Source organism: Mustela putorius, unplaced genomic scaffold, assembly GCF_011764305.1.
Source record: "Mustela putorius furo isolate JIRA1106 unplaced genomic scaffold, ASM1176430v1.1 tig00003853_pilon_pilon_pilon, whole genome shotgun sequence".
Taxonomy (NCBI): domain Eukaryota; kingdom Metazoa; phylum Chordata; class Mammalia; order Carnivora; family Mustelidae; genus Mustela; species Mustela putorius.
This window is the reverse complement of record NW_025422005.1, coordinates 10,856,086-10,870,232: the sequence shown is the minus strand read 5'-3', so window position 1 is coordinate 10,870,232 and position 14,147 is coordinate 10,856,086. Positions and strand designations below refer to the sequence as shown.

General features: G+C 50.3%; 1 protein-coding gene across 2 annotated transcripts; it reads left to right on the top strand.

The window, feature by feature from the left end:
• The first annotated feature begins 3,030 nt into the window (after nucleotides 1-3,030).
• AGMAT (agmatinase) lies at nucleotides 3,031-13,421 on the top strand. Of its 2 annotated transcripts, XM_004741413.3 has the most exons (7): nucleotides 3,036-3,433; nucleotides 4,952-5,154; nucleotides 8,631-8,679; nucleotides 9,873-10,068; nucleotides 10,776-10,955; nucleotides 12,291-12,375; nucleotides 13,139-13,421. In XM_004741413.3, the coding sequence occupies exons 1-7, from the start codon at nucleotides 3,162-3,164 to the stop codon at nucleotides 13,210-13,212; spliced, it is 1,059 nt and encodes a 352-aa protein (XP_004741470.1). In that variant the 5' UTR covers nucleotides 3,036-3,161; the 3' UTR covers nucleotides 13,213-13,421. The 2 variants fall into 2 exon arrangements, with proteins under 2 accessions (XP_004741471.1, XP_004741470.1); XM_004741414.3 differs by lacking the exons at nucleotides 12,291-12,375; nucleotides 13,139-13,421 and adding an exon at nucleotides 11,661-12,251 and having other exon boundaries at nucleotides 3,031-3,433.
• Nucleotides 13,422-14,147: the final 726 nt, after the last annotated feature.

The window sequence follows — 14,147 nt, the reverse complement described above, 5'->3', positions numbered from 1 at the left end:
GCCTCAGAGGTCGATGCCCAGGTAATGCCCGGCAAGCGGCAAATGCTGCTGATCCTGCTGTCTCCTTGCGGGGGTCACAGAGCAGGACGTCAGACTCCAAGGGGCTCTGCTGTGGCCTGCATGTACCCAGAGGTGACTGGCCTTGCTGGTGGGCCCAAGGACCATGGGATCTTTATGTTATGTACACCTCCCCCCCCATCTGCCCATAACCCCTATGAACATTAGTGCCCTATGACCACTAGTTAGGAAACTCAGCAGTAGAAAAAAATAAAACATACAATGATGACACGACCTGGTATTTACCAACTGTTGGTTTCACAGAGCTCTTCACAGTGGACCTCGTTCAGTCCTGATCAGAACAATCAGAAAGGTTTATCATTCCATTTGGCAGAATAGGAAATGGGTTCAGAAGGGTGAACTGCTCAGGTTGACATGCTAACTTCATGCTTCCCTGACCGGATACCTCAGGGATTGTACACATGGGTGTGCCGGTTTCAATAATGTCAGTTATTGGAGTGACAGCTTCACTTAAAAATGTGGGGGGAGCAGGGACACCTGGGGGGCTCAGAGCCTCTGCCTTCGGCTCAGGTCATGATCCCAGGGTCCTGGGATTGAGGTCTGCATGGGGGGTAGGGTTCAATGCTCAGCAGGGAGCCTGCTTCCCCCCCCCCCGCCCCACCTGCCTCTCTGCCTACTTGTGATCTCTGTCTGTCAAATACATAAATAAATAAAAATCGTAAAAAAAAAAAAATTGGAGAAGGGAGTAAACTGGTAAACAAGATCAAATGTTTTTATACTAATATAAATGTGTGTTATGAAACAGAACGAAATGTCACAAATTTGTAAGTCAGGCATGAAACATCAAAGTGGCTGGGTGCGGAGCCACTCTGAGCTGTTGCCCCAAACCCACAGCGGTTTTCTCCTGTTATATGTCATTGAGATACACGGAGGGTGGAGCTCGGATTTAACTTTTTATTCTGATCCCAATTCCTCTACTTGTTCCCCAATGAAAACAGTGAGAATTTTAAGTTTTAAGAGTTCCAGAGAGAGCAGTTTGAACCTGGGCTTCAGCAGAACATGGGGAAGGTGGAGGTGGGGGTCGTGGGAGAGAGAACATTCCAGGCGAGGAGACGGTAGAAGCAAAGGACAGGAGGCAAGAAAGGGAGGGTTGTGTAAGGTGAATGATGGCTCAAGGGACAATCACACGCAAAGGTATGATGGGAAGCCGGATTAGAAACATGGATTGGCTTCAGGAAGCATTATCGGTCTGATGGGAGAGTGGAAAAACCAGGTGGAAAGCTAGAGGTGGGAGACTGGGACCACAGTAACAGTAGAGAGAGCGAGCAGGGGGCTTGCCTGCAGGAAACCACGGGGACTCACAGAGAGCAGGATCAACAGAAGGAGGTGGAACTTCGCCTGCTGAGCCACAGGCCACCTGAGCTGCTGTCAGAGTATCTGGGTGGGGAGTTAGAAAATGAGCACCTGGGGAGGGGGTGCCTGGGTGGCTCAGTCGTTAAGTGGCTGCCTTCAGCTCAGGTCATGATCCCAGGGTCCTGGGATGGAGCCCCGCATTGGGCTCCCTGCTCAGTGGGAAACCTGCTTCTCCCTCTCCCTCTGCCTGCGCTTATGTTTCCTCTCTCGCTGTCTGTCAAATAAATAAATAAATAAAATCTTAAAAAAAAAAAAAAAAAGACAAAAAGAAGGCAACTGGAGTCTGTGGCTGGGATTTGGTCTGTGAATTACCTGTGTCCAGGTCAAAAATGTCACCTTGATATTGAAAGAGACTGACGTCAGAGACGGAGCCGTCCAGAGAGCAGGAGGGCACACCTGATGGGAGGTTTAACGGAAGGACGAGTTCAGCCGTAGGGAAAGATGGCACCGGGTTGGTGTTATTATCACACAGTCCGGCTCGCAGAAGACACTCAAATATTTGTGAAAAGAATGAAAGAATAAACCAGGAGCGAGAAAATGATACATCCAGGACAAACCATATGAAAGAAATGGTGATAGAATCTGCCCCTAGGGCTGTTAAGGGATTGTTGCTTCTTTTTTTTCCGGGAAAATACTCTTCGGGCTCTTTCAACACTGGCTCTTAGAAAACTTTGCCCCCAGCCTAGGTGGTGTGGGGTTTAAGGTGCGACTTTGGTATGAAGTTGGCAATTTAAAGCCAACTCAGGCCTTTTTCCATTCAATCTCAGCTTCCAGAGACTGAAAATGTGTAGTTCCACAGCCTGGCTCACGCGACTTCATTATAAATCATTATTTCCTTTCCCTGGTGGTTTCTTCCCCTTTCCCCTTAGAAATAAAGAGGATTGCAGATTAGGGACTTCCTGGTAGTGTGACCTTCACTAGCGGGGTTGGGGGGGTGGGGGTGGGTGGGTGGGGAGTCTCTAAGTCCAAGAAGATTTTTTTTTAAAAGATTTTATTTATTTGTTTTACAGACAGAGATCACAAGTAGGCAGAGAGGCAGGCAGAGAGAGAGAGAGACAGGAGGACAAAGAGCCTGAAGGCAGAGGCTTTAACCCACTGAGCCACCCAGGCGCCCCACTCCAAGAAGATTATTTAGAAAGACTCCACTTCCTAAGAATCTTACCCAACATTCCTTAATAAATTATTTAAAAAAAATGCATTTCCAGGGGTGCCTGGTGGCAGTCCCTTAATTCTCCTACTCTTGATTTCAGCTCAGGTCCTGTTACGTTCTCAGGGTCGTGAGATCGATCCCCGCTATGGGCTCCGGGCTCAACGCAGAGGCCGCTTCTCTCTCCTTCTGTCCCTCCTCCCTCGTTGGCGCCCTCGCTCTTTCTAAAATAAATAAATCTTTTAAAAAGTGCATCGCCTATTTCTCTTCTTTAGAAAAAAAGTCCCCCCGCCTTTAAATCTTTTCACTTTTTAAAAACATTACTCTGATAGGGAGAAGCAGGGACCAAGGGCCAGTTTTGGGGTGGGGGGCACAGACACCGGGGCGGTGCCGTGGCCGGGAGTGGGGAGGCGGGGGCCTGGCTTTGTTTACCGAGCGAGCCAGAGGCCAGAGTCCAGAGAGGGGGTGGGGAGAGAGCGGCCCCTCGCCCGCCCAGTTCCCCAGGCCGCAGGCTCATTGAGCGCGCGCAGCTCGGCGCCGGCACAGCCCGCGGGCCTGGCGCTGTGCGGACCGGGCGGGAGGCATGCTTCGGTGGATTGCCTCCCGGGGCGCCCGGGGTCTGGGGGTCGGCGGGGGCGCGCATCCTGCCGTGGGGCTCTGCCGCCCGGGCCGCAGCTCCAGCAGCCGGTCCTCCGATGCGCCCCGGAACCAGCCCCCCAGCTCCGAGTTCGTGGCCCGGACGGTGGGCGTCTGCTCCATGATGCGGCTGCCAGTGCAGGCCTCTCCCGAGGGGCTGGACGCCGCCTTCGTCGGGGTGCCGCTGGACATTGGGACCTCCAACCGGCCCGGGGCGAGGTGAGGTCCGAAGGATTGGGGGACAGGTGGCTGGACCGTCCGATGGCCACTGGGCGCGCAAGACAAAGGGACGGGCTCCTCCGCTCACCCAGGGTGGGGTTGGAAGCTGGTGCTGCCTCCGGAGGCTCCCAATCTCGTTGTTGGAAAGACCTTTGATTTCCCTCCTCCCGCATCGAGCAATGGTGAGGGCTGGTCACGGGTGTCATCTGTTGGTGACCCGAGCCTTCTCCACACACTGATTCCTGAGCCTTGCTGGGTGGCTGTGGGGCTGGGGGTTCGGGTGCGGGGGGGGGGGGGAAGCAGGCGACATTATTTCTAAGAAGAGGGAAAACTGGATGCCCCTTCCCCAAACCTCTAGATGTCACCTGATCAAGAATTGCTCAAATACAAGGATTTTTAAAAAAAAAAATACATTTGACTATTTAAAAATTTTTTCCATTTTATTATTTTAAAAGATTTTATTTATTTGACAGTGATCACAAGTAAGCAGAGAGACAGGCAGAGAGAGAAGGGGGGAAGCAGGCTCTCTCCTGAGCAGGTAGCCGGATGCGGGGCTCCATCCCAGGACCCTGAGATCATGACCTGAGCTGAAGGCAGAGGCTTAACCCACTGAGCCACCCAGGCGCCCCTCATTTTATTATTTTTAATCTGTATACACAGTGTGTGGCTGGAATTTGAAACCCCGAGATCAAGAGTCCCACCCTACCTCCATCAGTTGAGCCAGTCAGGGACCCCAAGGCATTTTTTCTAAGATGGAGGCAGTGGAAGTAAAATCTGTTTTCCTAGTGACTGAGCATCAGCTAATTTCTGCTCAGCTCGCCCGCTTACCGCAAACATGGATCCTGCCATTTATTAAATGTCTCCCAAATGCAAGGCCCTTTGCAGAGATGACCTTGCTCCATTCCTCGAACAACACAGTACATGATTTTACAGATTAGGAAATTGAGGCTCATGGAGATTAAGAAATTATTTAATGTCATTTAGTAAATTGTTGATGGGTGGGTCCCTAAATTCGTGCCTTTGATGTCTTCAAGTATGCAGTCTGGGGGGCGCCTGAGTGACTCAGTCCTTAAGCATTTATCTTAGGCTCAGGTCATGATCCCAGGGTCCTGAGATTGAGTCCCTCATCGGGCTCCCTGCTCAGCGGGAAGCCTGCTTTTCTCTCTCCCACTCCCTCTGCTTGTGTTCCCTCTCTTGGTTCTTCTCTCTGTCAAATAAATAAAATCTTAAAAAAAAAAAAGAGTATATAGCCTGGATCAGTGGTTCTCAACCAGGGGTGATTTTGCCCCCAGGGGACATTTGGTAGTGTCTGGAGGCCTTTTTGGTTATCCCACTTGCTCCTGGCATCTAGTGGGTTACAGATCAGAGGAGACATCCTACAAGGATTGGTTGCCCCCCACTCACACCAAAGACTCATGCAGCCCCAAATGTCAGCAGTGTAGAGGTTAAGAAATCCTGGTGGAGGCAGGACCTCTGACCTTTCTGGGGTGGTTCACAGGGTGATTTTTCCTTCTCCAGATTTGGACCCCGGCGGATCCGGGAAGAATCAGTGATGCTTCGGACAGTCAACCCTAGCACGGGGGCCCTCCCCTTCCAGTCCCTCATGGTTGCAGACCTAGGCGATGTGAACGTCAATCTTTACAACCTTCAGGATAGCTGCCGTTTAATTCGAGAGGCCTATCAGAAAATTGTAACAGCTGGCTGTATTCCCCTGACCTTGGGTAATGGCGTTTGTGGGGACAAGTGCAGCTCTCTGGGCTGGAGTTCATTTATCTCAGGCTTGGGTGTAGCTACTCCTTCAGGGGAAGCCACTGTGAATATGGAGACAGCTGGAAGGGAATGTTTTTTTGTTTTTTAATTTTCTTTTTTTAAAAGATTTTATTTATTTATTTGACAGACAGAGATCACAAGTAGGCAGAGAGACAGGCAGAGAGAGAGAAGGAAGCAGGCTTGCCGCCGAGCAGAGAGCCCGATGCGGGGCTTGATTCCAGGACCCTGGGATCATGACCTGAGCTGAAGGCAGAGGCTTTAACCCACTGAGCCACCCAGGTGCCCCAGAAAGAGAATATTTTTGATTCATGTGTTTTTTTTTTTTTTTTTTTTTTTTTTTTTTTTTTTTTTTTAAAGATTTTATTTATTTATTTGACAGAGAGAGATCACAAGTAGGCAGAGAGGCAGTCAGAGAGAGAGAGAGGAGAAAGCAGGCTCCCTGCTGAGCAGAGAGCCCAACGCGGGACTCGATCCCAGGACCCTGAGATCATGACCTGAGCTGAAGGCAGCGGCTTAACCCACTGAGCCACCCAGGCGCCCTGATTCATGTGTTTTAACCCCTGGGGAGAGGCCGTTTACATTTTTGGACTCATGGCCGACAGGGATGGACTAGGGTGAGGCAAGTGAGGCATTCACCTTGGGGTGTTGGCAAAAAGTCAACAATAGATATGATTGGCTTCGCCCTTTTGAGGCTCCAGTATGGTTCAGAATAGCACTGTTACTGATCCTGTCTTCTAAAAAAATTTTTTTATTTTATTTTTTTTGAGATTTTCTTTTTTTTTAATTTGACAGAGAGAGATCACAAGTAGGCAGAGAGGGAGGCAGAGAGAGGGGTGGGGAGCCTGATGTGGGGCTCCATCTTAGGACCCTGAGACCATGACCTGAGCCAAAGGCAGAGGCCTTCACCCACTGAGCCACTCAGGCGCCCCTTAAACATTTAACATGGAGGGGCACCTGGGGGGCTCGGTCGGTTGGGCGTCCGACTCTCGGTTTCTGTTCAGGTCATGATCTCAGGGTCCTGGGACTGAGCCCCGTGTCTGGCTCTGGGCTCAGTGCAAAGTCTGCTTGTCCCTCTTCCTCTGCTCCTTCCCCTCTCCATCTGTGCTCTCTCTCAAATAAATAAATAAATCTAAAAAAAAATTCTTATCCTAGATTTTTTTTTTGGCCTTGACCTTGATTTATAAAAATCAAAATAGCTACATCAAAAAATTACATCAAAATAGCATTTATCTTAATGACTCAGTTTTTTGGTGTCCCTTAAATTTTGCATTCCAGCAAGTTCCTCTCCCCACCTCAGCTTTGTCCTATCCATGATTCCAGGCCTCGGGAAGGCTCACAACAGAACCTCACTCAGCTGTGGCTTTTTTAACCATTTCAAGGGCATGCTTTTCTTTTTCCTTTCTTTTTCTTTCTTCCTTTCTTTCTCTCTCTCTCTCTCTCTTTCCTTCTTTCTTTGAAAGAGAGAGGAGAGCACGATAGAGTGCGCACGCCCCTGCGCAGGGGTAGGGGTGGAAGGAGCAGAGGGGAACAAGAGAGACTCTTCGGTGGGCTCTACACTGAGCACAGACCCCACTCAGGGCTGATCTCACAGCCCTGAGATCGCAACCTGAGCTGAAATCAAGAGCGGGCGCCGACCCAACGGAGCCACCCCAGGCCCCTCTCAGGGACATACTTTTTTTTTTAAGATTTAATTTATTTATTTGACAGAGAGAGAGAGAGACAGTGAGAGAGGGACCACAAGCAGGGGGAGTGGGAGAGGAAGAAGCAGGCATCCCGCTGAGCAGGGAGCCTGATGCGGGGCTCGATCCCAGGACGCTGGGATCGCGACCTGAGCCAAAGGCAGCCGCTTAACGACTGGCCACCCTGGCACCCCTCAGGGACATACTTTTAATGACTTTATTTGAGAGAATGCTGCTAGGGGGTATTTCTTTCTCATCAGGGTCTCTGTCCGCCTATAAAGCATCTTTCCCTCTGCTCCCACTTACGTTTCTTTCTCCTCCAGTTCACAAGTCGTTAAATGATACAGACCTTTTTCTAAATCTCCAAATGTATTTTTGCCCAACAAGAGGGCTGAGCCTGCAGAACCTGGTGGTGCGGAGTGCGGTTTCTGGATGGCTCGGTTTGAAAATCTCAGCTCACCTCTCACCGGCTATTTATGCTTCATTTCCTCACTTGTAAAACGGGAATATAACATTACCAGCATCTCCTCATTGTTTAGCACGAGGGGCATATACTGAAAGTGGCTACAACGTGTCCAGCATCGTGACTGGCGTATTTTAAGCTTCAATAAATGTTAGCTATTGTTATTAGTGGTGGTCCATGGTGATGCTTTTCTAGGCCTGAGCTGTCCTGTACAGCAGCCACTAGCCACAGATGGTTATTCAACTTACAGTTGATTATAATGAGATAAAATAGGAAATGCGGATCCTTCCAGCATGAGCTGTATTCCAGGAGGCCTGTGTGGTTAGTGACCGTCCTGTCCAGTGTCCAGTGCAGACAGAGAACATGGCCGTCACTTCAGAGTTCTATCGGACAGACCTGTTCTAGGCATTGTACCTGTATGCTTTCATCTGTTCCCTCTTTTATTCTATTTATTTATTTAAAAGATTTTATTTATTTGCCAGAGACACAGCGAGACAGGGAACACACGCAGGGGGAGTGGGAGAGGGAGAAGCAGGCTTTCCACCAAGTAGGGAGCCCGATACGGGGCTCGATCCCAGACGCTGGCATCACGACCTGAGCCGAAGGCAGATACTTAATAACTGAACTGCCCAGGTGCCCATTATTTTATTTTTTAATTAATTAATTAAATTTTAAAGATTTTGCTTGTTTATTTGACACAGAGAGAGAGAGAGAGAGAGAGAGAGCGCATAAGTAAGCAGAGTGACAGGCAGAGGGAGAGGGGGAAGCAGGCTCCCCGCTGAAAATGGAGCCCGGCATGGGGCTCGATCCCAGGACCCTGGGATCATGAATGGAGCAGAAGGCAGACATCTAACGGACTGAGCCACCCAGGCTCTCCGTTTCCTCCTTTTTTTTTTTATTGAAGATTTTATTTATTTGACAGAGAACACAAGTAGATAGAGGCAGGCAGATAGAGAGGAAGGGAAGCAGGCTCCCTGCTGAGCAGAGAGCCCGATGCGGGACTCGATCCCAGGACCCTGAGATCATGACCTGAGCCGAAGGCAGCGGCTTAACCCACTGAGCCACCCAGGCGCCCTCTCCGTTTCCTCTTTGAAAGGACTATGTAATCCCAAACATCCAGTGGCCATCTTCCCACCACTGAATAAGATCTCACGTTAGCTGAGGTTATAGCTCTTTGGCCTAATCAAAAGAGTGGCACAACCGGACAGTCGGGAGACTGCCGTCAGTGATGCATGGTCCTCTCCTCTTACCCACGTTCCAGATGCTTTCTTCTTCCTCTTTGCAGGTGGAGATCACACAATCACATATCCGATTCTGCAAGCGATGGCAAAAAAGTAAGTCCCGAGCATCTGGACGTGCACAAGGGTTTCGAGATTCAGGAGCTGGGGAATGAGTGGTTTGCCGCTAGACGGTATCACGTGACCTCTGCTGGCTCAGGTTATTTGGGGTGATGGGAAATTCCCGACTGAGTTGCTTCTGTGGATCAAAATGAAGGTCGAGCTCCCGGTGTCTCTGTCAGTCACCAGCTGGGAGCCAGTAATAATAAATAATAATTTATTATTATTTATAATAATATTATTATTTATTTATAATGATATATAATTATATAATACAATAATATTTATTTATAATAATATTATTATTTATAATTTATTTATTATTATTATAAATAATAATTTATTATAATAATACATAACAATTTATTATTAACACTTGTGGCTACCCTTGCTCGCCCTAGATCTGCTCTGGTGCACGTGCTCAGTGTGTGTCTCTGTCTTTGGAAGATGGGCCCCTTGTGAAATACACAAACCCTGTTAACTTCACTTTCTGTTTGGCTTTAAGGCCCAATACACAGGGGTATTGCTTTTTGAGGAGAGGCCCTTCCCCAGAGAATGAGAAAATGGATTTTCCGGTCCTGCAGGTCTACCAGGGACGAACTAACTTGGGTTAATTAGTTTGAAAAAGAGGCAGAAGGGCCAAAGCGGCACAGCTCCAGAATTCATACACGGGAAGGATACGTGGGTAGCATCTTCATCGGTGGTAGGCGGGTGCAAGTCTTTTCTGGAAGCTCTGCTTGCCTGGCATTGATTTAGGTTGTATGTTGCTTTCCGGTGGCTGGCGGGGCTGTTGGAGATGATGGAGAGAGGGTTGGGTTGAAGCTGCTTCTTGGTGCCAAGGTTGGAGAAAGGGTGGCTCTGAGGAGCTCTGCCAAGCTCCCCTGAGCCTCCATCCTTCATTCTTATCCTTCTGGGCCTCTGCGGCTCTAAGTGAAGAACATTCTGGGTGATAGGTAGGTAGTTGGTTGCAGCTGAAGCAGTGTACGTGTCTGTCTTCTGCCGGACTTCTCTGAGCTGATTATTCTGAGCCGCTAAGTGATTTAAAGACAGGAACCAGCTGCAAGGCTGGTCATTGATGCCAGGTCGCCCGTGGCTAAGAAAGGCCAAGTGTGGAAGTGTGGGGAGCCTGGAGGGGGCGGTGCTCAGGCCCCAGAAGGAGGCCTGGCCTCTGAGCTGCCCGTTGTCAGCAGGCATGGCCCCGTGGGGCTGCTGCACGTGGACGCTCACATGGACACGGCTGACACGGCCCTCGGAGAGAAGCTCTACCACGGGTCGCCCTTCCGCCGCTGCGTGGACGAGGGGCTCCTGGACTGTAAGCGCGTGGTGCAGATCGGCATCCGGGGCTCCGCCATGACCTTGGATCCTTTCAGATACAGCCGGAGCCAGGTGACAAACCAAATGCCCCTGCCTCTGCCCCCAGCCTGCAGAGCACATTGCTCTGTGGTGCCCATTTGGTGGTGGCTCTGGACGGCACAGGGGTTTTAATAACCCAGTTCAGAAAAGCAGGAAGGAAGGCCAAGTTTGCGCCAAGAGGGGCGCGTGGGACAGAGAGGAGAGAGGATGTGAGTGCACGAGGCACAGGGGGCCTCTCATCGCCCGGCTGGTGAGGGAACAGACACACCAACCTCGGTGCTGTGGCTGGCTTCAGAGAGAGCGGAGGAGGTCTGAACCCAAGGCCAGGGGCCATCTTTCTAGTTCTCATCCTCCCCCGGCCCCTGGCCAGAGGTAAACACGAATGACAAAGGGCCAACAGGAAAGACCCTAGTCGCCTGCTTTTAGAGGGCGAAAGGGCCCTTTTCCTGGACAGAGCCCTTCGGGGGTGCTAAGTTCTAAGTTCCTCCCTCACTGAAGCTGGAGCCCAGCCTCTCTGTGATCCCATCTCCCCAGGTCCGCTGTGACTTCCTTCCTGCTTCTTCAGGGCCGTCGCTCTTCCCTTACTCACCAGGGAAGTGGGGATGGCAGTTCCCTCTTCGTGAAGACTGGGGGTCCCATGTCGTGTGTGCAGAAGCGCTTAGCGTGGGGCTGGCGCCTACGAAATGCTCAATAAACAACGCCCTGCGGGAGGCTTGACGTCCTGCTCTTGACTTCCTCAGGGTTTCCGGGTGGTCCCCGCCGAAGACTGTTGGATGAAGTCCCTGGTTCCTCTGATGGGGGAGGTGAGGCAGCAGATGGGAGGCAAACCCATCTATATCAGCTTTGACATTGACAGTTTGGACCCCGCCTATGCCCCGGGGACAGGCACCCCTGAGATTGCTGGTCTCACCCCGAGTCAGGTAAGCAGCTTCCACCAGGGACAGTGTCTGGGGGGCAGGGTTCTTAACTCCCCACTTCCCTGGGACTTGCGGGGGGTGAGTCTTCGGGGTCAGGACAGGATTTTAAAAGCTGAGGGGTTAGACCTTTGTTCTCAGGGCTGCTTGAAGGTTGGACCCTCTTGTTGAGTGAGGAGTGGACCGACTTTGGGATTGGATAGTCTGTCCCTTGAGCCTTCTGCCTCTGATCCATGTATGGTTGGCTCAGGGGGACATATGCCAGTATCCCCGCTTAAAAATGCTAAGTTTCTCTTTCTGGGGTTCCATTTAAAAAGTGCTCACGGTGGGATTAACCGCCGATCGTGGATGTTCAGACGTTTTAGAAACACTCAAATAAAGCTCTGACCGTGGGCTGAGTGTCAGGAAATGGAGGCAGAATCGGAGTGTGGTTTTAATTAGGAGGTGAGCTCCAGGAGGATTGGGCTCTTGCCACATGTGCTCCCCTGTCCTTGGAGTCTAGAACGGTGCCTGACATAAAGAGGAGGCACTCATAGATATCTGGGCACCGGAGGGAAGACCACTCACACCCGAGCCGTGACCTTATCTCCTCTAAGAAAGGGGGCCTGTGGGCAACTACCTCTCAAAGCCATTCTCCATCAGTTCCCCACAGAGATCTCTAAAACACAACCCTCATTCCTCAGCTTCTCATTCTGGGCTTTTCACCGGCAGAATGGAAACTCTTTTAGACAAAGTGACCTCTTCCCACCATTGCCCTCACTTATCCTGTCTGCTGGCCATATCTAACTACTGGTATTTCTTTCCATCTCCGTGTCTTTGCATGTGTCTTTCAGTCTGGGCCGCACTGCTCCTACCTAGCTGCTTGGCCAATTCCTTGCGCTAAGTGCTTCCACTGCTGGGGATGCCTTACCCCAGCTCTTGGGGCGGTTTCGTGTGACACTTTCCTATGCTTGCTTTTTTTTTTAACGATTTAATTTTTTAAAGTAATCTCTATGCCTAATTCGGGGCTCGAACTCTCAACCCCAAGATCAAGGGTTGCATGCTCTACTGACTCAGCCTGCCACGGGTCCCTACGCCTGGCTTTTCTTGAAGCCTTTAATGCATGACATTGAAGTGATTGGTCTGCTTGTGTGGACCCCTTGGGAGCGGGGGATGTATCTTGGCCATTTGTGTCTCTGTGATGCCCACCAGTGTGCCTGGCCGTCGATAGATGCTTATTGTGAGAGATAGTTCCAAGTCAAAGGGTGGGCGTGCGTTGGGAGAGAGGCACTGGGGCCTCTGTGGTTGCTTTTCGTTGTGAGCGGTTACTGCTGTGGACAACTCAGGCTTGGTCTTGGACAGGCGCTGGAGATCATCCGGGGTTGTCAAGGCCTGAACGTGGTGGGTTGTGATCTTGTGGAAGTTTCGCCGCCCTATGATCCTTTTGGTGAGTAAGCGAGAATACTGTGATCTGTAGGCAGCTGCTGCTTTACATGATATTAATGTACTTGATAAGTAGAAGATGGATGGGCCCTTTTGTGTAATTCGAGAACCTGCTGAGTATGTTTTGCAGCGAAGAAAATAAACCTATTTCTGCACACCTTACAAACAGGAGCTAATTAACAAAACCCCTGGGAGGTGGCTATTACTGGCCCGGACAGCAGAAGAGAAAGCAACTAGCTGGTGGTTTATTAATAGGGTGGCACCGTTCTACCTTTCTTTGATAGTTCATTGAGAAGCGAATTGTCAAGGCCTAAGTAATATTTATTAATATTAAAGAAGTGGGAGGTTGGGTGGCTTAGGAGAGAAATTCAAAGCAGATGCCATCCCAATAATTTCGACTTAGAGAAGCTTCCAGACTTAGGCCTGTTAGCCTCAGAGGGTAGGTGATAAATACAATAGACACCATTATTGCAGGTTTTCCTTTGGCGGCCGGGTGGGGTGGGGGCTGGAGGGAGGCGGTGGCGGGATTCTGTTCTCAGGGTAAACGACAAACCGTGTGAATTTCAGAAGGCTCTTTCTGAATGATGCTTGATGGAGCCGAGTACCAGGGGAAGCCTGTCCACAGGGTGGCTGGGCAGCCCGGAGAAGAGCGTGGAAGAGGGGGCGAATCCGGAAAGGCAGCGCAAAGGGAAAAGGGTTGAGTACCGAGAGGCTCGGCCGCGGGAGTGGCCTGCCTCGTGTTCACCTTCAGTTCTGTCTCTTTGTAGGCAACACGGCCCTGGTGGCGGCTAACCTGCTCTTTGAGATGCTGTGTGCTCTCCCCAAAGTGACGGTCGCCTGAACCTTGTGCTCCTCAAGATACAGCGGTTGTGCTGATGACCGTTCTTAAGAATTTATGCGCAAGGGATCTGAGTACTGGAGAGTCCATACCACTAGAACTTTGTCCCTGGGGCGCCTGGGCGGCTCAGTGGGTTAAAGCCGTTGCCTTTGGCTGGAGTCATGGTCTCAGGGTCCTGGGATCAAGTCCCACATCGGGCTCCTGCTCAGTGGGGAGCCTGCTTCCCCACCCCCTTCCTGCCTCTCTGCCTACCTGTGATCTTTGTCTGTCAAATAAATAAATAAAAATCTTAAAAAACAAACAAACAAACAACTTTGTCCCTGGAGGCTATAAAATCAGGGCATTCAGTAGAGGCTTCATCCAACAGCTACTATTTCTGTGGAGTTTGAACAACTAAAACTAGAGAAGCACTGTACTGTTTTGATGAAAGATGTTGGAGGATTAAGGGGAAAAGGGAGCCAAAGAGCCTCTGGTTCAAGATGATCTAAAAATTGCATAAGTGAAATAAAAAATGCCCTAGGACAGAATACTGTACACAACCCTGTATTTCTCCAGTTTCTTCCCTTACATGGTGGCTCCTCCTGAGGGACTCAGGGCTGTATCTGGGTTTTAGGACCACCGTGAACATAAACAAGAAGTTTGAATGAAAGTAACATGCAGATCCTAATAAAGAAACTTCCTGCTCAAAAGCCCACAGGATGCATGGGATGTCTTTTCAGCCAGACATCGGGTGGCTTCCAGAGAGCCCTTGGGAGCATTTCCTTAATTCTCTCCCTGCCTCAGTTTTGCGTTATCTACTCTTGGAGCTGATGCGCCGTGACAGTAACTCCCGAAATTGGCCACGAAGATTCATGCGTGGGTTGAGTTACGTGTAAATTCGGTTCGCATCGCTAATGTGTCCGCGAGCAGATCGTCTCCCAGTGCAAGAGCAGCAAGTA

What these genes read in the sequence shown, in the direction of transcription:
- AGMAT (XM_004741413.3), top strand. Translation starts at nt 3,162, where the DNA reads ATGCTTCGGTGGATTGCCTCCCGGGGCGCCCGGGGTCTGGGGGTCGGC. An exon ending in CTGCAAGCGATGGCAAAAAA is followed by an intron (nt 8,680 to 9,872) that starts GTAAGTCCCGAG and finishes CGTTGTCAGCAG; the next exon opens with GCATGGCCCCGTGGGGCTGC. An exon ending in CTGGTCTCACCCCGAGTCAG is followed by an intron (nt 10,956 to 12,290) that starts GTAAGCAGCTTC and finishes GGTCTTGGACAG; the next exon opens with GCGCTGGAGATCATCCGGGG.